General features: G+C 38.2%; 1 protein-coding gene across 2 annotated transcripts in view; it reads right to left on the bottom strand.

Moving 5' to 3' along the window:
• Positions 1-431: 431 nt before the first annotated feature.
• Positions 432-27,676, bottom strand: part of LOC113006391 (E3 ubiquitin-protein ligase rnf213-alpha-like) — a 76,553-nt gene continuing 49,308 nt past the window's right edge. For both annotated transcript variants that reach the window (XM_026142345.1, XM_026142343.1), the window contains exons 33-68: positions 27,080-27,193; positions 26,950-26,999; positions 26,573-26,723; positions 26,325-26,460; positions 25,896-26,081; positions 24,554-24,672; positions 24,261-24,421; positions 22,819-23,019; positions 22,522-22,709; positions 19,290-19,410; positions 17,466-17,566; positions 17,074-17,253; positions 15,431-15,576; positions 15,169-15,271; positions 14,860-14,974; positions 12,922-13,126; positions 12,664-12,839; positions 11,877-11,999; positions 11,441-11,551; positions 9,351-9,593; positions 9,123-9,207; positions 8,687-8,721; positions 8,483-8,586; positions 5,975-6,128; positions 5,595-5,769; positions 5,342-5,430; positions 4,988-5,239; positions 4,360-4,489; positions 4,092-4,169; positions 3,511-3,691; positions 2,961-3,165; positions 2,385-2,462; positions 1,892-2,089; positions 1,677-1,766; positions 1,297-1,475; positions 432-682 (exon numbers count right to left, since the gene is read on the bottom strand). In XM_026142345.1, the coding sequence (XP_025998130.1) occupies positions 529-682; positions 1,297-1,475; positions 1,677-1,766; positions 1,892-2,089; positions 2,385-2,462; positions 2,961-3,165; positions 3,511-3,691; positions 4,092-4,169; positions 4,360-4,489; positions 4,988-5,239; positions 5,342-5,430; positions 5,595-5,769; positions 5,975-6,128; positions 8,483-8,586; positions 8,687-8,721; positions 9,123-9,207; positions 9,351-9,593; positions 11,441-11,551; positions 11,877-11,999; positions 12,664-12,839; positions 12,922-13,126; positions 14,860-14,974; positions 15,169-15,271; positions 15,431-15,576; positions 17,074-17,253; positions 17,466-17,566; positions 19,290-19,410; positions 22,522-22,709; positions 22,819-23,019; positions 24,261-24,421; positions 24,554-24,672; positions 25,896-26,081; positions 26,325-26,460; positions 26,573-26,723; positions 26,950-26,999; positions 27,080-27,193 (5,117 nt within the window). In that variant the 3' untranslated portion in view covers positions 432-528. The remainder of the gene's footprint in view (positions 683-1,296; positions 1,476-1,676; positions 1,767-1,891; positions 2,090-2,384; positions 2,463-2,960; positions 3,166-3,510; positions 3,692-4,091; positions 4,170-4,359; positions 4,490-4,987; positions 5,240-5,341; positions 5,431-5,594; positions 5,770-5,974; positions 6,129-8,482; positions 8,587-8,686; positions 8,722-9,122; positions 9,208-9,350; positions 9,594-11,440; positions 11,552-11,876; positions 12,000-12,663; positions 12,840-12,921; positions 13,127-14,859; positions 14,975-15,168; positions 15,272-15,430; positions 15,577-17,073; positions 17,254-17,465; positions 17,567-19,289; positions 19,411-22,521; positions 22,710-22,818; positions 23,020-24,260; positions 24,422-24,553; positions 24,673-25,895; positions 26,082-26,324; positions 26,461-26,572; positions 26,724-26,949; positions 27,000-27,079; positions 27,194-27,676) is intronic.

Genomic DNA, 27,676 nt, shown 5'->3' on the forward strand with positions numbered 1-27,676 from the left:
AAATCTGATAACTCAAGCTATTAAATGAAAAAAAAAAACATAAAAAATTAGCAAATCTCAACTTTTACACAAATGCAAATAAAAACTTAGAGAATTAAAAAATATAAGAAAAATTTTATATGAATGAAAAAGTAGAAAATGCTCAGTATACCATTCCCTTGCATATTTATGAACGAACCACGCACATTTACATTGGATTACACGATTTTGCTTTTTTCTATGCGTATCAATCACCTATTGCTTTAATTTCTTATTAAATGGAGAAATATTATTCACTCCTTGCAGCATGATAATATTACTCTTCTTTTTAAAATTCAAACCATTCGCAAGAGAAGTAAAATAAAATGAAAAATAAAATATTAAAATGTAAATATAGTTTTTGGTTGTTGAATTGAATTTGTAAAATAATTCCAAAAACAAATTAACAGCACAACACGTCCTATGATTATTACATCAATAAATGCAGAAAAAATACCTTTGTTTACTTCTTTAGATAACTAATATCTCTCTATGCACTCATTCAGTTGATCACTCATTCATCAACTCCTGTTTGGCTGTGATGGTGTATTTCCAGGTCTCAATTATCTGAGACAGCTTCACCTTTTCAGAGAGGTTTTCCTTCACGTAAGTAGGGACTTCTACTTCTTTACGATCCATGTAGGCACTGACCGCCTCCTTCAGACTGTCAAAAGAAAGAATATATTCATTTAATAGATAACTTTACATTGGAGCAAATAATTTTTTACTTAGCAGGAAAACTAAAAACATATTATAATAAAGACACACTTTTGGTATAGACAAGGCCAAACGATGGGGCACTATAGTGATGTGGAATAAAATATGCATAAAAACTCAAAAGTAATTGGACAAAGACCTTTTTAAGATAGCTTTGCCTCTGTACGCCATTGCAGTTGATTTTAAATGGAAAATTTAAGACTTGATGGAAGTGCAGATTTTTTTTTAACTGTTTAGGAATTACAGTCATTTTTATACACAGTCACACATTTTCAGAGACTTAATTGAAAATTAATTAGACAAACTAACACAGTTTTAAATATAAGTATTGTTTTTAATGCTTAGATGAAAATCTTTTGTTTCATTCTGACTAATCTATAACTTTATGCATATCTTTGCATCTCTGAGATCACTCTTATATATCCATATTTTGGCTACACAGGATCATCTGCAGTGACTGTGAGGCTTAGGATGCAAATCGTTCTTCACACCTGCTAAATCAGGGCCAAAAACAACCCTGGCATTACCAAACAAAAATTTGGTACTATACAACAGGTTTACCTCCATGATGGATTGTAGTCCTCAGTTGCCCGTAGGCGGCCCAGGCACAACAAGAGGAACTCATGCATCTCAAGCAGCCACTGGTCCATGTTTCCTCTGGACATGAATCCTTTCAGCTCAGTCTTGTTTTCCTCAGTCAGTGGCACCTGGTACTCGGCTGGATACCCCGAAAAGGGCTCCTTTTTAACAAGACATGCAAGCATGCATTTTGTATGTATACAGTAGATGGACTGACATATCTGGTCATAATGACCAAAGTGCTAACACAGGAGCTTAGGATCAAAACTTACAATTTATGTATCCTCAGTGAAAAACCACATGTGGTGTATGAACTTGAAATTTTATTTGTATCTGAAAACAAAACATACTGCAAAACTTACCCTTTTCAGTTGCAGCATTTTTTCAGATCTGAGAGAGGACAGGACTTGCCACAGACAAACACAGTGTCTGAGGTGACATTTGCCAAAAGCCTGCAAAAAAGTGATCAACTTAAAGATCAACTTATAGATAGTTTGTTCTCTCTGGTCTTTGCTTTGTCATTACTACTGATTTTTGATATGGGAGGGTCAGAGTGAGAGAGTGTACATGTAATGACCTTCAGTATGTGCTGATTAATGTTTTGGTCCATCTTTAGTATTTCCTGAAGGTAAGTGACCAGTTTCATTTTGGGATCACCACCAGTCATTGAGAGATAACCCAGAAGCAGCTCCACAATCTTCAGTGCTTCACACACCTCGCTGTAAGAGTCCAGCTGTCTCGACACAGAGTTCCAGATCAAACGGGACAGAGCCGTCTGATAGAGAAACAAAGCAGTGAAGTCATAAAGCACTGAAAAGTAAATCATCCCAATATAACTGTGTAATGTGTGAGTAGATCTTTTATAGATGAATGTTAGGACAATTTTTCTTATTTGCTGTGACTATTCGGCCCGAAATATTTATGAGATTTGGTGATAAACAAAACATCAATCTGCTATACCTGTAATAACCATTTACAGATTAGACATAGTAAGTCCATTTATCAAGAATATCTCCCAAACAAATATTAGCACTTTTACTGTAAACTCAGTATGGGTCATATTACTTTACCTGTGGCACTTTTCCATGAACAGTTTTGAAAATGGTCTCATAGTCTCTCTCTTGCATATTGACCAGCGTGGGAATTCCCTTAATAAAACACAGGGGTTAAGTGAAGCAGGGAAATATGTAAATATGATTTTAAACTAAGTAAGATCACATAGAACAGATACAAGACTTGAGTCAAATGATGAAAATTTCCCACTGTAGTTAACCAACACAATAAAAACAAACTCCATAGTGCAGTGGTTTACAACTTTGCCTAACAAAAGATTCCTGGCTTTATTCTGGAAAAAGAATCCCTTGGAGGTTTTGTCAGGGAGGACTTAAGATGTAAAACCCACATGTTGTAGTGTGCTGTCATAAATATGTGGAACAAACAGTAATAGCTTAGCCCTATTTGTGTTTGTACTGTATTTGCTTCTTGAGCCCTCCTGCTGTCTATTACAATAGAACTTCAACAGAAAATGAACTTCTTTGCAGTGGAGAGAAATCAAGAGTTTAAAACAACTGGAACTCTTAACTTCAGCCAAAGTTTGTGTAATTGTAGACGTGGAACACATGTTTTAACTGGCTGTGTGGACTCACTGCGCGGGTAATGAGAGGTTTTCCCTGCAGAAAGCGGGTGAGGATCTGCTGTTGGATCCTGGGCAGGTCATACTCAGATATTGTCTCGTGGCCACGTTCCAAGCTGTACTGGCAGTTGGACAAAACCAGAGGAAGCAGATCCTTCTCCACATCATAGCTGATCACATGCTGCTCCATTAGCTCCATCAGACTCACTGTGTAGTCACTGCAGACATCACAATGTAGATATAAAGTTTAATCTCCCCACATGTCTTTGCTCATGTTGGTCTAGAATGCAAGAAACTATTTTGATGAAGAAAATTTTTGTTGAGAACAAAACTGAACTGTATTATATTTACAATATATAATGTATCAATAGCATCGACTCAGTAATTGGTTATGTCGCTCTGGGTATCTATGTCAAGCTCCCAGGTGAAAGAAAGGATTTTTAATACTAACACCCCTGAATGATGCTCATTTGACTCATCTGTCCCTTTGTTTGAAGTTCAGGTAGGAGGATACCTGATACAGCTCGATTAAAAAAGCTACATAACCTGCTTTAAAAAAGTACCTGCTGTCCTCTCGTGTGTGACGGTCCACTGCATTCACCAACTCATTGTGGAGAGTCACCAGATAGCTGACCAGCCCTGTGGCACACAGGCCTGGACCCTGCCGACGGGGCAGGAGGTACCTGAGGTCACTGTCCAGGTCCAAATCCCTGCTGCAAAATTCTTCTGGAATTTTTATTTCATCTATAGTTTTGAAAGGACAGATAAATAATTCCTTATTTCAAATATAACAAAAATCTACATATGTGTTTATTAACTGTTCCATTTAATCACAAGAACAAATAATAATATGTTTTCAGTAATTGGTCAGTGGTAGATCTTTTTCTATTATTTTGACCTTTATTGTTTACAGAGTCATTTAGAATTAGAATTATGTTTGCTCTCGAAGGCAACTAAAATCAATCAAGAATTCCACTGTTCCCATTTTAAACCCAGTAAGGCAAAGTCAAATCAAGCTATTTTTTTTGTATAGTTGATAAAAATGTCCTGAAAAAAAAATACAAAATAAAAGGAACAATAAAAGATTTAACTGCACCAACAAATTATCTTGTTGTTCAGACAAAGGGTAGAAGTGTTTACTTACTGCTGGTGACAGAAACTCTTAGCTGATTCCATGTTTTCAAGAAGGTCTCAATGTGTTTTTGATACTGCTGCCCCATTTCTGAAACAACAAATTTAAAAACATTTGCATGACAAACAGAATAAAAATATTTCAGTTGCTTTGTCTGTGTAGCAAAAGCCAACTTTAAAGGATTTTGACTGTGATTTTCACATTTATTCAGAAATAGTACTGTAGATTAATCACGTCATTGTTCACATTTGGAGAGAGTTTAGGTCCATATAATCTGCACCTGTTTGCTGATCAATGAATTCTCTGATGGAGCCCACAATATCTTCAGTTGCATTTTGGTACTTTCTCACCAAACGTTTCTGCAGGTTTAGGATTTCTGGGAGGAATTTGATAAGCCGAAATTCTCTCTCCTGAAAAAACAAAACAAAAAAACAATCGGCTGATAACAATGCTTCAACAGCACAGGCTGTGTATCTTTGGTTATTTTCAATTCTACCAGTGAGAATAATAACAAGCTTACTGAAACTTTTTAAAATTGCTTTTACATTTAAAATATATAAAGATAATTAGTTATAGCATTGTGGTGCACTGATATAATTGAAGGTTGTGGGAAAAGATGGACTATTCAATTCTATTCAATTTCTATTCTAGAAATGTGTGACAAAGAACATTGTACTCATCCATCTCATAATATATGAGGGCAAATTTGACATTTGGTCTAAAGGTTTTAAAAAAAGAAAACTTTGCAATTATCCATAGTGCACAGTGTTACCTCAAAGACAAAAACCAAAACAAACAAATAAAAAAAGCCTTAGTCTGGTCAGTAATTCACGCATGCAATCGAGTAAATTTTTGACTGGATGGGTGAATTCTGATCAATCAAAGCTTTACATCTGTGAGACACACACCTTCTGCAGGAACCTCCAGAGCAGGGGGAGCTCCTCCTTTTGATTATTCGTCTCCATAATGTGTGTGAGGCTGAGCAGCGACAGCCTCTCCCTGCAGCTCCACACTGCTGAGCTGTCGACCTCAGAGCCCTGTTGCAGTGAGGTGAGGAAGTTAAAGTCCTCACCGTGGATCGTCCTTATGATGAAGTTGGAAGATACACGGGAGTCATTTCTGATGGTTCCCTTTGCCTCTTGTAGGAGTTGGTCAAGATCCTGGACACAAAATATTGGTAAAGGGTATATAAGAGGGTTTATATAGATAAGAGTGAAAAGGGGTTCATGACAAAAAGGGTAAAAACTGAGCTAACAAATTACCATCAGCTTTGGTGTCATAATATCTGTCGCCACAGTAGTCTCCCAGGTGTTTCTGGATTCTTTGGTTGTAAGGTAAGGGTCGATAGTAGCTAGAAGAAAAGTCAAAAATGAATGGCAGACTCTTTCTAAGCTTAAATGGAATCACAATTTTAATCAAGTTCTTATGAAGTACTGACTTCCATTATTTCTTCCTGTCATTCTAGATGTGACCATATTCGACACATGTTCATGTGACTAAAGATTGGATACTTACTGGAACTGGCCCGTGGTAGCTCCTGCAGTGATTTGAGCACCAAGTGAACAGATGTTACGTTGTCGTCAGCTCCTTTTCCCAGTGCCTGGGACAGATGCTCAAGATCCTTTGTTATGTGCAACCTGAGAAACAAACTGACATCCTCCACAGGTGGCTGGATTATCTGTTGGACAACCTGAACAAAGAGTGAGTGACAGCATCATTGTTAGATGTAATAAAACAAACAACATCATTCATTGAGTTTTGTGGATTATTCATGAACAGCTTATGACTTAAGCTGCTTAGATATTGCCACTACTGTACAAAGTAACTCTCACTTCAGATACTTCATTTAAAAATGATTAGGATCCACAAAGATAGAGTAATTATAATCTGCTCACCTCAGGTTTCTCTGAGGCTCCCAGCATCATGGCCAAATGTGTAACCAACCTGACCAGAGTAAAGGGAGTCAGAGACATGTGTTTGGTGTCTAAAGCATCTGGGTTGTTTCTCCGTTCAGGGTCTCCCAGAATGTGACCGGGACGTGTTTGATCCCTAAAACAACAGATTTGTATCAGTAAGAAGAAGAGCTGGTATACTCCCAGTGCCACAGCTTTAATGGTAGAAAACACATTCACACATGCACATTTTTCTTTCTCTAAGTCCTTTCCAAGTCTAAGTCCAAATATCTGTTACTTTTCCAAGTGGAAGGTTTGACATCACTGGATAAATATACTGAAAATTTCTGCAGTAGATTTTTTTTATATAAATCAGCTGAAGCTACTTTACGGAGCAATTCAATTATATCAAAGTCTTTGTTATCATCTAAAGACAAATGAGCAGTGCCTGAATTATCTTGTGCTTCCAATTTCTTCTTCTGATCATTTTCTTTGAGGATTTAATGAAGAGGCACAGTGTCAGTCTGTGCCTAAAAGTTGTGAACAGGAGTGTTCTTGTGGCTGGTCTCATGTATTTGTGTATTTGGAGTTTCATGGTGTTTAAATAAGTCATGCAAATGTGAATTACAGTCTGTGACACACAATTTACTGCTAGCTAGCTAGCTAGCTAGATATCTATCTATCTACAGTGGGGCAAAAAAGTATTTAGTCAGCCACCGATTGTGCAAGTTCCCCCACCTAAAATGATGACAGAGGTCAGTAATTTGCACCAGAGGTACACTTCAACTGTAAGAGACAGAATGTGAAAAAAAAAATCCATGAATCCACATGGTAGGATTTGTAAAGAATTTATTCGTAAATCAGGGTGGAAAATAAGTATTTGGTCAATAACAAAAATACAACTCAATACTTTGTAACATAACCTTTGTTGGCAATAACAGAGGTCAAACGTTTACTATAGGTCTTTACCAGGTTTGCACACACAGTAGCTGGTATTTTGGCCCATTCCTCCATGCAGATCTTCTCGAGAGCAGTGATGTTTTGGGGCTGTCGCCGAGCAACACGGACTCTCAACTCCCGCCACAGATTTTCTATGGGGTTGAGGTCTGGAGACTGGCTAGGCCACTCCAGGACTTTCAAATGCTTCTTACGGAGCCACTCCTTTGTTGCCCGGGCGGTGTGTTTTGGATCATTGTCATGTTGGAAGACCCAGCCTCGTTTCATCTTCAAAGTTCTCACTGATGGAAGGAGGTTTTGGCTCAAAATCTCACGATACATGGCCCCATTCATTCTGTCCTTAACACAGATCAGTCGTCCTGTCCCCTTGGCAGAAAAACAGCCCCATAGCATGATGTTTCCACCCCCATGCTTCACAGTAGGTATGGTGTTCTTGGGATGCAACTCAGTATTCTTCTTCCTCCAAACACGACGAGTTGAGTTTATACCAAAAAGTCCTACTTTGGTTTCATCTGACCACATGACATTCTCCCAATCCTCTGCTGTATCATCCATGTGCTCTCTGGCAAACTTCAGACGGGCCTGGACATGCACTGGCTTCAGCAGCGGAACACGTCTGGCACTGCGGGATTTGATTCCCTGCCGTTGTAGTGTGTTACTGATGGTGACCTTTGTTACTTTGGTCCCAGCTCTCTGCAGGTCATTCACCAGGTCCCCCCGTGTGGTTCTGGGATCTTTGCTCACCGTTCTCATGATCATTTTGACCCCACGGGATGAGATCTTGCGTGGAGCCCCAGATCGAGGGAGATTATCAGTGGTCTTGTATGTCTTCCATTTTCTGATGATTGCTCCCACAGTTGGTTTTTCACACCAAGCTGCTTGCCTATTGTAGATTCACTCTTCCCAGTCTGGTGCAGGTCTACAATACTTTTCCTGGTGTCCTTCGAAAGCTCTTTGGTCTTGGCCATGGCGGAGTTTGGAGTCTGACTGTTTGAGGCTGTGGACAGGTGTCTTTTATACAGATGATGAGTTCAAACAGGTGCCATTCATACAGGTAACGAGTGGGGGACAGAAAAGCTTCTTACAGAAGACGTTACAGGTCTGTGAGAGCCAGAGATTTTCCTTGTTTGAGGTGACCAAATACTTATTTTCCACCCTAATTTACGAATAAATTCTTTACAAATCCTACCATGTGAATTCATGGATTTTTTTTTTCACATTCTGTCTCTCACAGTTGAAGTGTACCTCTGGTGCAAATTACTGACCTCTGTCATCATTTTAAGTGGGGGAACTTGCACAATCGGTGGCTGACTAAATACTTTTTTGCCCCACTGTATGAATATAAATTAACTAGGAACCAAGCTTTTAAGACCTGAGTTTCACTGTAACATTAAAGAAAGGTCTCCAAAAGTTGATTCTGTTCATCCGGACGCTGCGTCCAGATGAACAGAATCAACTTTAGGAGATTTATTTTCCTGGATGATTGAGAATGCATCAAGACATTAAAGAAAGGTGTTTAGTACATTAAATTTCTTGGAATTTAATGACACTCACTCATGCAACTGAACTTTTGTGAATCCAGGCACGACTGCGTAATGTTCTCCTCCAACTTCTTCACCACACTCCAGACATCGGCCTCTCTCTATGGGCATGCCGCACTACAGCGAAAGATGGCATAAATATTACAATTATTAACAACATTATATTTGTAATCACTGTCATTAATATATTAACTGGAACGGAATAAAAATAGCTTACCATATCAACGCAGCATGGATGATTATTTGGACAGACTATGGGAAAAAAAATCACTTGAGTTATTAAAACATAATATGCAGGCAAGTTTATGCAAAGTGCTCCTAGAACCAAGTCTTGCCACATCCTTCTTGCCATCTTGGTAACACATCTGTACACTCTTATTTTGAACCATTACCATTATTAACATAAGTTAATGGTCACATGGACATAAAATCTGCATGCATAAAATCATGAGCTAAATCCAATAAATAAGTCTGGTGACTTTGCCCCACAATAAAATTTAAAAAGCTTTACATCCCCTATAAATGTCTTTATATTTGCTGTTGCAGAATTCTTCAAAGGATTTCAATTTAGGGCTGCTTGTGTGAAAACCTAAATTACTACAAAGGATCATTTATAATGTTTTAGTTGCATATATAAAAGGAGTAATACTTACCATACCAAGTGAGCTGGCCCTCATAATTCATGGCTGCCTGGGCAACAGCTAAAATGTCATCAGGCATTGTGGGTATAAAAGCCCTCTGTAGGTTAAATGAAATGACAATCTAAGAAACTGCACAAAGGTAACATAAATGTAATGTTGTTAAGTTAACAAGTCCACTGAGCAGTGGGTGACATCTTTATGACTACATCCACTTTTTACATATGATGTCCTGATGTTTACCTGCATATTTTCAGGAGACAGACCAAGATGCTTGAGTGGCATCAGCAGGTGATGATTCCCAGTGAGCAGCACAGCTGCCAGATGAATGATCAGCTCAGTGATGGTGTTCTCCATGATAGCACTACCAGGCTGAACAGTGAGTGCTCCCAACCTGTTGTAAACCAAGGCTGAGGCAAATCGTCTTACTTCTGCTTGATGCAGATACCTTGAGCCCTCGATGAGGTCATCAAATTCAAGACATTGCTTTAGGGAATATAGAAGACATGTAAGAAAAGCAATACAATTTCACCCTCAAAAACAGGAAGAATAACTGACGGAATAATTGCACTAATTTGTTAAACAGAGTGTCATATTTGATTTTATATTAGCAGATATACTAGAAAGTAGAAATGAGTGTCTGGTCATCTGATGTGATGAACGTGAATTTTCAATTTTTGGTTTATGTACAGGGAGGTCAGGAGGAGGCTCTGCTACAGTTTAGGTTGGCATTTCGGCCAGTGCTATTGTTCTCATCAACTTTTAGATCCTTCATGCAATACCATCTGACAATAACTTCAACTTTCAGTATGGCAGTGATCTCAAACACACTGGAATACACTGGAAAGACAAACAAACATTGGAAGTTTGGACTGGTCTCCTGGAAGCCCGGACCACAAGATTATTGTAGCAGCGTGGGATCATCATGGCACAACAAAAGGCAGCCAACATCCAAAGAACAGCTTTGAATACCTTTCAAGAAACCTGGAGAACTATTCCTTGAGACTAATTAAAGACAATAGAAGAAAGCTTGCTTAAGAGAGTTCCCGTGTATCTTCCAACTTCATCATAAGGACAATCCACGGTGATGACTTTAGCTTCCTCGCCCCACTGCAACATTGCTCTGAGGTCGACAGCTCAGCAGTGTGGAGCTGCAGGGAGAGGCTGTTGTTGCTCAGCCTCACACACATTATGGAGACTAATGAAAAAACAAAACTAATGTGGTGCTACTACAAGATATTTTCCTATGAACTACTGGATTTATTTATTACTAATAATAGTATTAGTGCTGCTGGTAGCAGCGGTAAATAAATCCAGCAGTTAATAAAAACACATTCTGCATTGATGATGCTCTTTTTCTGCTTTCCTGAGGATCATCTTCTTCAGTGTGTCATCCTCTTTTATCCTATCTGTCAATCTCCAGACAGCGAAGGAAGTGATCCTACTACATTTATTGAGATAAGCGACTAACATTTGGAGTTTGAGAGTCAGTAAATGACTCAGTTTGTAACATGCTCTACAACATTTTGGACCCCAGGTTGAAATATGTGAATGACAGTCAGGTTAGGGTTGTTCTTTTTACTCATGAGTGTGGCTTCTCCCGTCTATCTGCACATCACAGCAGCTGCACCATAACAGGCAAAGCCCAAAAAAACTCCCACTTTTTTCAGAGACAGACTTCATAAGAAGAATGTCTCCAGGATGCTGCAAACAAGGTAAAAGAAGAAGAAGCTACACAACTCACAATTTTCAGAATTGTGATATAGATGATAAGTTGTGGTTTATACTCAGTAGAAATATTCTGAGGATTATGTGTGAGTCTTCTGATGTTCTGATTTTTATATAGCTAATTGTAGTTTTCACTCAGAAACAGCAGTGCTTGGTGGCTTTATGAAAAGCTGGAACAAAAGAGGATCCTGTTCATACTGTCACATTTTCACTATAGACTGTTTCAAGATGCAGTACTAAAAATCAGATGGGGTGATGATTCCCCACTGGGAATAAAAAATAATTTAGCAGAGACAGAGTAGAGTAGAAGGGGGGTGAAGTTCCCCCCTCCACTGGCAAACTCTCCCTGGTTTACACCCATATCAACATTATTGCTAGAGCAGCACATACCGTTTTAGAAAATATGGAAATGATTGTTTTTGTCCCTGAGTTTGTAAATCATCATCCTTCATTTATATTTCTAAAACTTTGAGACTCAGCGTCACACTTACAGCTGAGAATAAAATCCCCAAATCCATGTTTTCCTGAATAAAATCCAATAATTCTTCTAGAGTCTCGATGCTTTATCCATTTACTACAGATGGTAATTTTCTCATTATTCATACCTCAGGAGTAGGATGAAGACCCCTGTTTTCAGATCTGTACAGAGTTGTAACCTCTCGGAAAAGAGCCAGCAGGAGAAACACTGTCCGATTCTTTGGTGATGCCGTGCATCTCTAATGTATAAAAAATAATAATAATGAAAAGTATAAGTGTAAAATAAAAATAAAAATAAAAATGAGCATATAGAGTAAAGTACTAGTACTATTGTGAGTACTACAAAAGTACTACAAAGTATCTCAGGTCTTATAACGTAACTAGCAGTGCTGTACAAGTAATGAGAAATGTTTAAATTATTATTATTATTATTATTATTATTATTATTATTATTATTATTATTATTAAATGAACTTAGCACACAGATTGTGGTTTCATCAAAACAATATAATAGTAACAGGTAAGTGAAACACATGAAAGAGAATGTTTGGCGCATATTTATACCTCACAGGCGTCTTCTATCTGCTCGACATCACCGTCCACTACTGCCTTGGCAACTGCTTCTCGCACGGACTTGTACTCCTCTCCATACACAAGATACTGGTCCATCAGGCCTCCATCTTCATTCTTTTGACACCAAAATTGCAACCAGAAAAGGAAGCATGTTTAAGTACATATATTACACCCGAGATGTTCTTGTATGATGGGCCTTTCGGGACATTATTACTGAAAGCCTCTTACACACACATTACTGAAATTTTATCTTTGACACACACGATTGCAAAGCCACACCACTGACACCCTCACGCACTGCACTAAAATGCTTGCTCACACTTCTTAAAACCAAAGAGATTTCAGTTGAACAGGAAGCCTTCATGTTGTGGTCTGGCCACCTCTAGACAGACCATAACACAGTAAAATCTGACTTTATAAGCTACGATTTTGCAGCCATCACTCTTTGTCTTCACTCCCCAGGAGGCTGTGATCTTCCCTGTTTATCTTAGTTCGTTATATCTCAGGCTCTTCTTTTTTGTCTTCTTTTCCCTCAGCCCAACTTCTTCCAATGAAATGGCTGGCCTGAGTGGACGGGGGCTTTTTTTCTATTAAAAGGGTGTCATTCCTCCCTACTTGTTCTTGTTCATCAACAAGTCTGGGCTTCTGTCATTGTAGAGTTACATTGTAGAGTCTCCTTACCCAATACAGTGCCTAACTATTGATACGATCTCACACGTTATAGATAAAACTGTCTGAATTAATTCAACTATACTCTAGTTTTTGGCAGTAGCTTTACCTGCTGATGTATCTCTTCAGGGAAAATCCAGAAGAACTCAGGTTTTTTCATCATTGTCTGGACGTACTCCACACCCTGTGATTCGCTGAGCTTGCGGATGAGGTAAACACGATACCAGTCATTTCCACTGTCCTCACAGAGCTTTTTCACCATGTTTAGAAAATCTTCTGCTCCGTCTGGAACAATGACAAACATTGTTTTAGCTGCAAACCACTGCAAACTGTAGTAGTGCAATACAATAGTAAACGTATAGCTTACCAGGCAGTCTGTCACTGATGAGCTGTGCAGCCATGGTGAGCGTCACACGCAATCGGGCAATATGTTGCAGGTGTTGAATACAGACTGTTGCTGCAGCAGAAGTGTCTTCTTCCAAAAACAAGCGCAGGAACTGTGTTTCATTATCAAACCATTGTAACTCTGCAGCTTTGTTGCCCTCCTGAGGCATTTTCTCCCAGATGGAGTCCTGCAAATAGCACCAGTTAATTGTCACTTCATCTGACCTCTATCAATTTGAGGTATAGCTGTCATTTAGACCATACCCCATTCAGAAGTTGTCTATTTGACAAATATCAATCAATCAATCAATCAATCAATCAATCAATCAATCAATCAATCAAACAAACAAACAAACAAACAAACAAACAAACAGAACAACAAACAGATGTGTTAATGCTTGTAGGTCTTGGACCCAATGTTTTTGAGTTTATGAACTTTGAATTTTTGTTTATTTAGACAAAGGTTTTGTTTTCTGTTTGACTTTTACTTTTCTTGGTGTTTATATTTGCTTTTTCGTGTAATTCCTTGGCATTCCTTAGAGATCGTAGTTTCCTGTTTGGCTTAGACTTTAGTTTCATCCTAAATATTTCTTATATTACCCTCCTGTATCAGTTTCCCTGCATTAAGTTCATTTATGTGTCTCTGTTTACCCATTTAGTTATCACTCCTAACTTACTGTTTTGTTTTGGTAGTTATTTGTCTCTACTGTCTTGCATTTATTTTGACCTTCCCTCCTTTCTCGTTGTCTTTGTGTGTTGTTAGCTGTGTTCATTCCTCCCAGTTGCCCTCTTGTGTATAAATACAAATAAATAGTGTGTAATTCTTATCCTATCTCACGTTCTTCCACCCACTTGTGTTGTATGTTAGATTCTGTTTGTCTTGCTCTGGTTGTAAATGACAAATTCTTATATAGCCCTTTTCTACTCTCCCAGAGGACTCAAAGCGCTTTATACAGTGGCTTGCAAAAGTATTCGGCCCCCTTGAACTTTTCCACATTTTGTCACATTACAGCCACAAACATGTGTTCTCACGTGTACACCACTTTGTATTGGTCTTTCACGTGGAATTCCAATAAAGTTGATTCATGTTTGTGGCTGTAATGTGACAAAATGTGGGAAAGTTCAAGGGGGCCGAATAGTTTTGCAAGCCACTGTACATCATCCCTCTTTTACCCATTCACATCCATTTTCTTTTATGCTTAGGTCTTTTCTATCTACCAATCACACGCATTCATACTCTGGTGGATGTATCGGCGAGCAACTTGGGGTCAGTATCTTGCCCAAGGATATTTGGCATGCAGACTGGAGCAGCCAGGGATCGAACCACCAACCTTCTGTTCAGTAGATCACATTAGATTTTGTTATTTACATTGTACAGCATGGCTGGGCAGAACGTTTGGGGAATGGTTAGCACTGCTGCTTCAGAGCAAGAAGATCCTGAGTTTAAATCCACCATGTGTCTGTGTGGGCTCTCTATGGGTACTCTGGCTTCTTCCCACAGTCCAAAGGCATGCAGTTATTGGGGTTAAGTTCATTGGTTATTGCCCCTATATATGAATGATTGTCTGTCTCTATCTGTTAGCCCAGTGATAGGCTGGTGACCTGTCCGAGCCTTCCCTTAACCTATGGTAGCTGGGATAGGCGCCAGCTCCCCTCCAGACACTGAATGGGAAAGAATGACTGGATGGACACTGTGGACTTTAATCTTTCCTTTTGCTGAAATAAAGGTTAGGTTTCTGTTTTCTGAGAGGCATCTCTGTACTTCACAATTCATCATAGCATGTCCTTCTAGAGAAATACTTTTTGTTTGTGGAGTACTGTATGCTGTCAAAGTAAGTAATTTCAGTGTTCAGTGTTCACCTTTTTAAAGTACATTTTAACACAGTTAAATACAATTAAGACAGCATTTTTCTAGTTTTACCTCCAAGCAGTTGATGTATAAAGCATAGAGCTCTGCTCTGTCCCCATCATCCACAAATCTGCTTTCTTCAACAGATGAAAAATGTTGCTGCAAATATTTCTGAACCTCATCAAAGCTGAAACAGAGTTAGGTCAATCATATAGTGTAAGGTAAAGAAATTTAAATCTATTTACAGATTTTATCACAAGTTTTATTAAAGTAGCAATGCTCGTCAACTGATATAAAAGATACACTTTAAATCAGTGAGATACCTGTCTTGTTAGTCTCAATCATCTTTGATGATTGACATATTTATAGTAGGTTACCTACCTGAACTTCAGTAGCAGTTTGAGGATTACTGATCGCACAACTGGGTTTTTATCTGGGGACTCTTCAAATGGTGATAAAACTTTGGTGTGAACCTGTTTATGTTCTGTTTGGAAAAAATAATTTAAAGTAAACATGTAAAACAATAATAATAATTTATTCCAACACATTACATTTTTGTTTTTGTGTTGTCAAGACTTCAGCTTCTTTAGAAAAGAAGGTGAAACAGAATCTTCTTAATAGTGTAGGCTACAGTAAGCAGTACCTGTCTCAATCATTAGATAGGACAACAGGTGGGTGATGACACCTTCGGCTGGAGGTGTATTATCCTTGAAGCACACAGCAGAGAGCAGATCAACAAAGAAACTATTGCAGCATTGCCTGAATTCTGCATTTTTCTTCACAGATGCGCTGCAGGGATACAAAAAGTAAGGCAATGTAAATACGTTTTAAAAGCGGCGTTAATTTGTTCTTATTAGATGATTCCCAAATGTTAAACTTTGCAAACCGATTCTCCAAAAATGATCAATGGTCAATATGCCATGACATTTTTCTAATACTGTCTTTTATAGTAGTAGTAATAATAATAATAATAATAATGGATTGCATTTATATAGTGCTTTTCGGGTCCCTCAAAGCGCTGTACAATTCCACTATTCATTCACTCTCACATTCACACACACACACTGGTGGAGGCAAGCTACAGTTGTAGCCACAGCTGCCCTGGGGCAGGCTGACAGAGGCGAGGCTGCCATATTGCGCCATCGGCCCCTGTGGCCATCACCAGTAGGCGGTAGGTGAAGTGTCTTGCCCAAAGACACAACGACCGAGACTGTAGTATAATTTCCTAGCATGTGTTCATGCTCATGCACACACACACATAGTCTTTCATATCTTAGTGAGGACATTGAACTGGCATAATGCTTTCACAATGCTAGCCCATTACTCCAACCCTAACCGTCAGAAATGAAGGCCTAACCCCAACCCTAGAGTTGAGGGATTCATCAGAGGTGGGAATGCTAAAACAATAGTTGTTTGCTGGACAAACATCTGGAGAACTGGTTTATGCTGGAAGGAAGCTCCAAAAATATGGTCTGCAGCTTCAAGAAAGTATAGGAAAGGGTATAGTGTCTCTGAGTTAGTCAAAATGGAGGCTTTATAGGGTGAAAGCCAAATCTTAGAATGACTCTTGACAAGGTGGAAGGGACTGAATGCCATTCTAAACTGTTCTTTGATTAAACCAACATTGCAACACCCTGCCCAGTCCCACTATTCATTGATACAGCATGTCTCTGCAGTTTTCCAAGCCCTAACCTTGAGCATATTTTGACCACTTGCAGCAGCAAGTTCCGCCTAGCTGTGTAACGTGTGTAACATGTGTAACGTGTGTAATCTATAACAGTAGTTTTCTGTTAAGGTTAAGATGTTGGTTGTCCCCCTCTCCCCCCAAAAAGCAAATCAACATTCAAACCAGGGGGCAATGGGAAAAATGAGCCAATCTTGTTGCACTGACACATGTACACAGAAGTAGGTTCCACATGTGTGGTAGTATGCATTGTAGTAAACATCTATGTAATTAAGTTGTTTTTTGTTTTGCAAATTAGCATGCAATTTCCACATTATCACTAATGAGATAAACCTAGAGTTGATCATTGCAGGTTTGATCACTGACCAAATGGCACTCAGTCATTACTAAAGCCATAAGGTTGTGTTACTTTTCAGACTTAACTACAGGAAAGTTGTAATAAATACTGATAATATGAAGCTTACACTTTTGAATGGGAACAGCTGAATCCCACAAGCCACACTACTCTATTCTGAGATCATGAGAAGAGCATGTTTTCCATGTAAATGTTTACAGTTGCACTGTTAAATACTTTATCAGCTAAACGGTTAAACAAATCTCACCTTATGTCTTCAGAAACATGTGGTTGGAAATCATCTGGTAATTGTTGGCGGCACTTTGGACAGGATGTCCGTCCTGCATCAAGGCTGTTCTTAATACATGTTAAGCAATAGATGTGATTGCATGGCAGTCCCACTGTTTCCTGAGGCTCTCTCATGCACACCCCACACTCAAGGCCAAACCTTCAGGAAGATGCAACCAACAATCAAATTAGCTTAAGTGCAAATAAAGAAAAAGGCTGCGGGAAGTGGAGGTTCTGGGGGTACTGCAGCACCCCTGTTGTAAAGTTTAGTACACCCAACTTTAAGGTCTTTCCAATGGCTTTGCTAAAGAACATCCTTCAATATTTCATATAATATCATAATAAACTCTGCTAATAGTCAGACAGCCTTACCTGAAAAGCTGATTAGTTGCCTCCTGTTTGCAGGACTTCAGGACTTTAACTACAGCTTCAAAACCTTTTGTAGATTTTACATCCGAGTTTTCCTGCAGAACCTTAGAAGGACAAAATGATACACAATACTATAATGATGAACATTATGTTGTTACAAATTTTTTTGTTAGCAGAACATCATTTAAAACAAGATACAGTGGGATGCAAAAGTTTGGGCAACCTTGTTAATAGTCATTATTTTCCTCTATAAATCGTTGGTTGTTACAATAAAATGTCAGTTAAATATATCATATAGGAGACACACACAGTGATATTTGAGAAGTGAAATGAAGTTTATTGGATTTACAGAAAATGTGAAATAATTGTTTAAACAAAATCAGGCAGGTGCATAAATTTGGGCACTGTTGTCATTTTATTGATTCCAAAAGCTTTAGAACTAATTATTGGAACTCAAATTGGAACCTACATACACAGGTGAATCCAATAATGAGAAAGAGTATTTAAGGGGGTCAATTGTAAGTTTCCCTCCTCTTTTAATTTTCTCTGAAGAGAAACAGAAGCGACAAATGGTGAGAACGGTCAGAGTCAACCCACAGACCAGCACCAAAGACCTACAACATCATCTTGCAGCAGATGGAGTCACTGTGCATCGTTCAACCATTCGGCGCACTTTACACAAGGAGATGCTGTATGCGAGAGTGATGCAGAGGAAGCCTTTTCTCTGCCCACAGCACAAACAGAGCCGCTTGAGGTTTGCTAAAGCACATTTGGACAAGCCAGCTTCATTCTGGAATAAGGCGCTATGGACTGATGAAACTAAAATCGTGTTATTTGGGCATAACAAGGGGCTTTATGCATGGAGGAAAAAGAACACAGCATTCCAAGAAAAACACTGGCTACCTACAGTAAAATATGGTGGTGGTTCCATCATGCTGTGGGGCCAGTGCAGGGACTGGGAATCTTGTCAAAGTTGAGGGACACATGGATTCCACTCAGTATCAGCAGATTCTGGAGACCAATGTCCAGGAATCAGTGACAAAGCTGAAGCTGCGCCGGGCTGGATCTTTCAGCAAGACAACGACCCGAAACACTACTCAAAATCCACTAAGGCATTCATGCAGAGGAACAAGTACAACGTTCTGGAACGGCCATTTCAGTCCCCAAACCTGAATATTATTGAAAATCTGTGGTGTGAGTTAAAGAGAGCTGTCCATGCTTGTAAGCCATCAAACCTGAATGAACTAGAGATGTTTTGTAAAGAGGAATGGTCCAAAATACCTTCAACCACAATCCAGACTCTCATTGGAACCTACAGGAAGCGTTTAGAGGCTGTAATTTCTGCAAAAGGTGGATCTACTAAATATTGATTTAATTTCTTTTTTTTGTGGTGCCCAAATTTATACACCTGCCTGATTTTGTTTAAACAATTATTGCACACTTTCTGTAAATCTAATAAACTTCATTTCACTTCACAAATATCACTGTGTGTGTCTCCTATATGATGTATTTAACTGACATTTTTTATTGTAACAACCAACGATTTATACAGGAAAATAAACGTTTGCATCCCACTGTAATTTTGACAGATTTTGTCAGAACAAAATTCTGCGCAGCATGGACAGGTTACAGAAAAAATACGGCCTCCATCTTTGTAGACCACATTGATTATGTTGAGCTTGGTCAGCTTTAATTTTTAAATTAAACCTAAAGCAAACCAGATTTGACCTGAATAAACTCACCAGCCACTTTATTAGATACAACAGTTTAACTGCTTGTTTTAAAGCAAAGCAAAACAACATACAATAAAACAAAAAACCCACTTACATTGCTAAGAGTTTTAATGGTGTTTAGGACATGTGTCCTGAGCTGACGGTCTTCATTTTGGAAACCCAGTAGCATGTGTTCAACAAAAAAAGAAAGGATGTGGATGCGCTTCCAGCCATTGCTGCAAAAATATTACACACACAATCACAGTTAGTAACAATAATAAAAAATACATAAAATTACTTCAATATCATTGTTAAAGCAACACTATATCCTCAGTCTAGTCTGTGCAATGACAAGACAAGCCCAAGGAATGACACAGATGCATGTCAGCCTCCATTGCAAATTTTGTAAAATAAAATTAGCTTTAACAACCACCAGAAAAACACAAAAAACTTAAAAAACTTTGTGATAGCGGTAGCTGGTGATGTGCAACCCAAATGTAAACAAATTACTCAACCAAACACTCATAGCTACACTTGCTACTTCCATTCTATAGGACAGGAAGAGCAAACATTGGAGGGAAATTACTAATGCAGTGACACAGTGGAAAAGCAGGACTTTGTGCATCTGGTTAAAAAGCTTAATGCAAGAGACATCTATTGATTGATATGTGACAGTACAGTGGAGCTCAGAGTTACAAGATTAACTCTCAGTTAATTTGTTGTTATTCCTTAACTTAAAAGGAAAATCACTACCTACGTTACTTATGTGCTTACATGTGACCTTCGCTGTGTTAATGTATATACTGTGTCACTACTATTACACTATAATGCTGCTGCGGGCACCCTGTAGCAATAAATTCCCATTTCAAATTACAGTTAGGTCCATGTATATTTGGACACTGCCACAAGTTTTGTTCTTTAACTGTTTTATTAAAATATGTTCCAATTATAGTGAAATAATGGACACCTGTTGGTGCTACCTTCAGTCATTATGCAAATGTACTGTTTATAAGGTTGGAGAAACCCAACCAGTCAGCTGAGACTGAAGAAGTCAGTTGGATGAGTGACGAAACATTTCTCACACTGAAAACATTACATCCAGATGAACAGAATCAACTTTTTGGGAGCTGTAGATAAGGTTACATAAAATGAGTGTAAGAAACTCCATTCCGGGTTTCTCTGAGGCGTGGGCTTTTATCATCAGAGTTCATCCTTTAACCTATAACAAAATTAAAATATTCTCAAGCATGATCAACGGTTAATTACGGTACCGGCCGGAGTACCGGGAGCAGTTTGGAAGAACAAAGAGACACGGAGACTGTTCTAGATTGTCATCCCAAACTAACTCAAAGTTTATTCTTTTGTGCAGGGTTTTTATAGGCAGAAGGGTTCGTGTGTCAACAAGTTTCAAGTTACAACCATATAAGGAAGTTCCCCCTAGCTCTGAAAGGGGCCTTCTATAATCTCAACATATCTTTGACAGGTCCATTAAACACTAGACAGTTAGAATCCTTTAGTGATATAAGTTTGCACATGGTAGAATACTGCATGTAGTTATTTGCATTGGGAAATGTTTAACCATATATACCTAGAGGCACATAATCAATTGTGTGTGATCTTTAGCAGGCTGCAAGCTTGATATGCACTCGAGGAATGCACCCTGTCCCACTATACCACGGCAGGATCAACGCAGCTATGCCTACTCCAGTCTAAGTGCCTTCTTTACATATAGATGAACTGTTGGATTTTCCAGACCAGCAGGCCAAAGGAAGTCGCCCATAGGGTCACAGAAATACCCAGTACATGCTCCCATAATACTAAAATATCTAACAATGAGTATTAAGTAATTTTTTATCCAATGGTTAAAATTTGATTTTCTGAAGAAATTCATGGAATGGTTGGCTCAACACAGCTTGGGCTGTACAGTTAGCCTGGCTACAGTGCTGAAGAGAAACCAAGGGTTGTTGTTATTTTCTTTAATCAGTGATGAAGCTTTACGGAGGAATTTTTTTTTTTTTATAAAGCAGCAAACTATTTCCCCAGGCTAAATGATGATCTTCTAAATTTGTGATATGCTGGTTCTTCTCCAGCTTACGAGTTATCTGCTTTAAGCTACTTGTTTGAGAATTAAACCAGGGATTCAAATACTTCTGATTTGGGGCTCTATTTTTCACAGGAGCTACAGTATCCAGAGTCATATGTAGTGAGGAGGCGAAATTAACAAGATAGTCATCCTCTGTTAGAGTAGTGTTCAGTGTTTCTCTTCAGCAGACAGGTGGTTCATATCTGGGGATTTGGAGTCAGTGGATGACTTTTAGAATAATCTTTCATGACTGGATGATTAAAGCATTTACCTGTCTGTAATGGATTCTCCCACATTTCAGTGATTTTGTGATTAAAAGAATATAAACTTTTAAAATTCATTCAGATGTTTTGTGATTCTAAATTTTTGTCATTACTCAGCTTTTGTATTCTCAAATAAAGCAGTTATAAAAGGTGGTAAACCGGATCATTACATGAAGGAAACGTTTAAATGCAAGCGCGCTCATGCTCACAGGTGTACACATGGGTGCTCACAGACACAAACTACACCCTTTTTGGCTCCTACCTCAAAGCACACTGTGCGCTGTCAATCCTACGTGCTGCACAATAATATTCAATATTTTGTATTTACTGTTATATCCACATAGATCATCGTGATGATGTTGTTTATTATATTGCTCTCTCTTTTTGCTTGTTTTCTCTTTTTTCTTTCTCAACAGGTGATCCAGGTGATTGATATATGTATTTTTTGTCTGTTTGTTTCGTTGGTTTTTGTTTTTTGCCCTTCCTCTTCCCTGCTGTTTTTCTTTCCCTCTTTCTTTCTCCCTTTTCTTTTCCCCAGTCAAATCTGTCCCATGTTTAGCAAGTGAAAATAAAATAAAATAAACAATAAAAGCAAAGGTGAATCAAATAGACCAACACTGCAAGGTCCATTTGGTAAAGTAAATCCGTTGGGCATCTTTCTTTGCCTTTAGACAATAATTCTGATATAATAATAATAATTCAATAATTCTAATTCTGAACCAAACGGGACAGGCAAAAAAAAGAAGAAAAAAAAGGTGGAAAACCTAAGTTGACAGTTTAATGTCATACACCTGATTTTGAAATAAGTGAGCTACGATGTCTTTGAATAAACAAGAATATTCTGCATTACAGCAATCACCACAATATGAGTCACAACAATGGGCGACTACAATGAGAGGTTCTTTCAGTAACACTAAGTAAAGCGCTATACAAATACAGGCCATTTTAACACTAGAGAGAACTGGGCATCAGAATTTCAATTCACTGCATCAGTATCTTACCTGAAATCATGGAGTACTTTCCGGCAGTGCTCACCATATTTTTTGCTACTGCTTTGGGAGCAAATCAACTCCAAAGAAGCCTGCACCTTCTTCACCTTCCTCAGCCAGCACTGGCAGACAGTATCATTCTCTAAGTTAGAAGGTTCCAGGCTTTCAACACATGCCTTGGCTGCATAGACATCCAAAACCTACAGGAAAGTAAAGTAGTCTGTAAGTGATAGTTTTGCAATATTTGTAACATGCTGTGTCATTCTTGTCACAAGAATGTGAACACTAGGAATTAAGAAATGTGCTCACCATTGCCGGATAACCGCTAATCACCGGATTTTTTTGCAAAGGGGAAATAACTTCAGGATGAAGAGAAATCATCCGTGAGAGGTTCTGAAGACGGTTTTGGTACAAATGATAGGCAACGTGGATGAGTGGAAGAGAAAGCTCATCATCTTGTTTTCGTTTCCGTACTTCATCAGCACAGCTGGTCATTGCCTGACAGAGGAGCTGAGGAGTAAAGGACCAAATAGATTAATAACATATTGATCTATTTGTTATAATAATATATAAGTAACGGAATACATGTAACGGTGTTATGTATTTGAAATACAAAATATGAGTAACTGTATTCCGTTGCAGCTACCGTTTAAAAAGGTGGTATTCAGAATATAGTTACTTTGTTGAAATAAATGGATTACACGGCGGCCTTTTCTTGTTTCATATGTTAGGCTGTCCCCTCTCTGTTTTTGGTAATTCCATGCCGGTGGAAACCCAAACAAAACACGCATCAAGAGGCTCTAATTCCTGGGTCTCAATCTTATGACCCATGACGTGACGAAATATTTTTAAAAGTTATTGTTCAAAAAATTATTTAATATGAAGGCAATCGTGTTACAGGCATAGCCCTAAAGAATGTAGCCTCATGGGCAGTGTAGCCCAGTTGTAAGTAAGCTATTAAAAATCGAGTTGGTATTGGTATGGCGACTATCCTTCAATAATAGTAATAAGTTGTAATAAGCTTGATAATATATTAAGTAATCCAAAGAACTCAGACTACGTTACTCTCATTGAGTAATGTAACGGAACACGTTACAAAATACATTTTGGGACATGTATTCTGTAATCTGTAGTGGAATACATTTTAATAGTAACCTTCCCAACACTGTAACTTAAATTAGCATTACATGTAATATAATAGTAAAAATTGAAATTGAATTAAAATTAACACAACTTTTCAGTAAAGTTTATAGAGTTCCAGATGAGTAGCTACTACTGCTAGCTGTGTATAGTGTCAAAAATAAAAATATAATTAATGGAGTAATACTTTAATCTCTATAACACTGAGTTATTGATTTTTCACTCCAGTTTGTTGACATGAATTATAATATTTCCACAATCAGTCCAACTTACTTACTGTATAGTGTATGGTGATTCGTTTTTAATAAAATTTTATTTTTTAAGTATAAAAATGGGTTTAGCTGATCTACATGGACATGTTGTTTGATTGTAGTGAACTTGACTGTTGGGACAGTAGAGAAAACTGTGTACGGTTACATGTTTTTGTTTTGCTGGAGTTCAAGTTCAGTGACAGTAGTGGGATTTACAGCAGACTGAACGTAACATTAATCAAACACAGATAAACAAGCATTTTCCAGCCACGGTGCAACATATCTACACTTAAGAAAATAAACTGTCATTTTGCACTAATGGAGATCATTATTATTCACAATCCTTCGCATCGCTCTCACCTTTAACTCTTCATCTGATGCCACTTTCATGGTCATGGAAACAAAATCTTGCAGATACCTTTTGCAAAATTCTCTCTTCATTTTTTCATTAGCTTTTTCTGAGATGTAAGTGCCGAGTGGAGTTTCCAAGAACAAATCATAGAAATGACGAACTGAATGAGCTGAAAAAACACAAAGTTGGGAGAGTCAGTTTTTTTTTAGATTTTAATCTAAAACTTTTTTTTAATTAAAATTAAAGTGCAACTCTTAGAAAGGGAATATCTACATATGTTACTTGTAAAACATATATTTACTTTGATGTCTGGATGTTTGCATCATGAGCCCATCTAGGAACTCTTTGATCCACCAACTGAAGGGCAGGCGGCAGAACATGGTATGGCCACCTGTGACATGGCTTTGTACCATTAATACTCTGGAGAAGTGAGAGAGTCAGAAAAACAAGCAAATGAAAACCATTAGGGGTGTTTTTTGAAACAGCTACTGTGATTTACTTTAGTGTACATACAATTTTCTTGTGCCAGATCATTAAAAAAAATAAGAGTGTCTTGTCTTTCAACGATACAAATTAGACGTAAGTAAAACATTATGCACTGAATACATCGGCCACTTCTTTGGCTCTTCAACTGCTCATTAACTAAAATTTCTAATCAGCCAACGACAGCAACTCAGTAGACGACCACATGTATTAGGTGGTACTTGATTGTAATGGAAAACCAGCTGATCTGAGTGGAATCGTGGTGAGTTGATCCAAGTAGGTACTAATGGAAAATAGGATAAATAGAAGTAACTGCGTGATTATTATGCCGCACCACGCAAAGCGACCTATGTGGAAAGCATACTGGCACCCTAATTCAGAAACTGCTGATCTGAGATTATTCCACAGAACCATCTCTATTGTTGCACCTCTAAAGCCACAACACATCAAACCCTGAAGTATATTGAAAAACTGGAAAAATAAAAAAACTGGAAAAACCGTGCCTGGTCTAATGGTTCTTGATTTCTGCTGCTTTCAGATGGTAGCTCACAATTTGGCATAATCAAAATGAAAGTATGGAGCCATCTTGCCTTGTGTTAATTGTTCCAGCTGCTGGTGGCAGTGTGAGGAGTACATAATATTATAAATATATAAATAAAAAATATTATATTTTTGGTATAATTTGGGCCCCTTCGCATAAATTAAGAATGGTTTAAACAGCCACAGACATAGTGACGGTCATGACTATATCCATCTCATGGGCACATCCTATGGGTAAAGTGTGCTTCTCTAGGAATGAAGTGCCATGCCACAAAGCTCAGATCTTTAACTGGTTTCTTGAACATGACAGTGTTCTTCATGACACTGTCTTCAAATGGCCTCCACAGTCACCAGATCTCAATCCACTAGAGCACCCTTGGGATGTTGTGGAATGGGAGATTTGCATCATGAACAAGCAATCAAACAGCAACTGTGCAATGCTATCATGTCGATGCGGACCAAAATCTAATTGATATTTCTAAGACCTTATTGAATCTTTGCCATGAAGAATTAAGACAGTCTTAAAAGCAACAGAGGTACTGGCCGAGAATGAGCAAAATGCACCCATGAATTGGCCAGTAACTGTAGATGCCTACATTCTCTAACCAAGAGATACCTACTTCTTTTCCACCCTGACGTAAGGCAAACTGAGCATCTCTTTGTTTCCAAAAATCTCAAGCCACAAGTTCACAATTTGTTCTTCATCTTCCAGGAGAAGGTCCATATTGCAATCTCGGTCAATGACTGAGACCAGGTAGGCTAGAAGTGGAGTGACAACTGCTTGGATTTTCCTCCACAGTGTGTGCCTGAAAGAAATAATCATACAACATTCTTAAAATTGAACATAAATTTGCTGATATCTACTCAAAGTTACAGCTGAGGCAAGTCTGTCAAATGAAACCAAATCTATTTGCATTTCTTTATGTTTGACGCAACAAACCTATCGTTCAATAAATTGTGAATAAATGTCAGAAATAACTGCATTTAAATGTACCAAAAAAGTCAAATGCAGACCATCAGAGTGTACAGCAAATATTAGAGGAACTTACAGGAACGTCCCTCCTTCTTGAAGAGCACTGTCATTAGATGCCTCATTTAGGACCCAGCTTTTTAGAATGGGCATATTGACCTCATTGTCCTTTAACAGTGAGTGAAGTCGCTTCCTCACAATTTTTGCAAACAATCCTTGGAAACAAAGTTCACATCACATTGTTGTATTTTGAATGCAGTTTCAGTATAGTGGTGCCCAGCACAGGACTGATGTTAAAAGATCATCTTTACTGACTTATTTTCTAACCTTGAGTATGGTTTCCATCCAGAAGAGTGAGCAGCTTCTCAACCCTCTTAGTGCTGAATTCACCACTGTTTGCTTCATCTCTCAGCATGCTCACTGCACTCTGAACACAACTTCTCACCAAATTTGTAGTATCAAACAAACATTCCAATGCCTGAAAAGAATAATTAATAGCACACACCAGCACACATACACACTAGTTATTCACAACACTAAAACCACTGCAGACAACAAAGGTAAAAGAAAGAAACTGTGGACAAATGTTAAAACTATTCATTCAGCAGGTAATTGGATTGCCCTTTGGTGGAAATACAGACACTATTCTTTAAGGTAAATAACACTTAAATGGCACTGTAAATAACGTGGTAAATAACACTTACAGTGGAGTCATATTTCTGTGGCACACCAGTGGAGTCTTCTTTCTCTATGGCTTTGAAAGAGAGAGAATTTTGCATGTTTTTTTTCCATAATATACAAAATATCATGTGGAAAAAGGATTTGATTAATTACCCTCAGATGGATCTTTAAAAAGATCACTTATAAGTTTATTTTTCAAGGAAAGAGCATCGGAAAGAAACTCTTTTGATCTTCTGATATCATCAATGTGAACAGACCTCCAAGGACCTGAAAAAGTCACATTAAGAAAGACATGTGAGTTTCAGCTGATATTTAAAGTACATTCCCTTTTTTGATGTTTCACTTTTGGTGTTACATAACAACATGCTGTGTTTTGTATATTGAATATATAACTAATCTCATGACTATTAGTGTTTTTGTGCTATTAAAACATGTTGTTATGTTTGCAGATGAACGGCAAACCCTCATCCCACTCCCTACCGGACCTCAAGCAGAACTTGTGCAGCATAGTTGTGAGGGTTTGATGAAATCTTTCCCTGACTCTCCGGGCACTATGGACTGGATTATACATATATAATCTGCAACTTATCAACAACCTGCACAAACTCCTTTGATGTAAAGTTGGTTCCTTGGTCAGTTTGAATAGTCTTTGGGAGCCCAAAGGTAGAAAGAAACTTAATTAGTGCCTTTATTACCATTTTGGCTGTGCCTAGTGGAATTACCCATAACCTAAAGTTGTCATTCCTAGCA

The sequence above is a fragment of the Astatotilapia calliptera genome, chromosome 15, assembly GCF_900246225.1.
Source record: "Astatotilapia calliptera chromosome 15, fAstCal1.2, whole genome shotgun sequence".
Lineage (NCBI taxonomy): Eukaryota > Metazoa > Chordata > Actinopteri > Cichliformes > Cichlidae > Astatotilapia > Astatotilapia calliptera.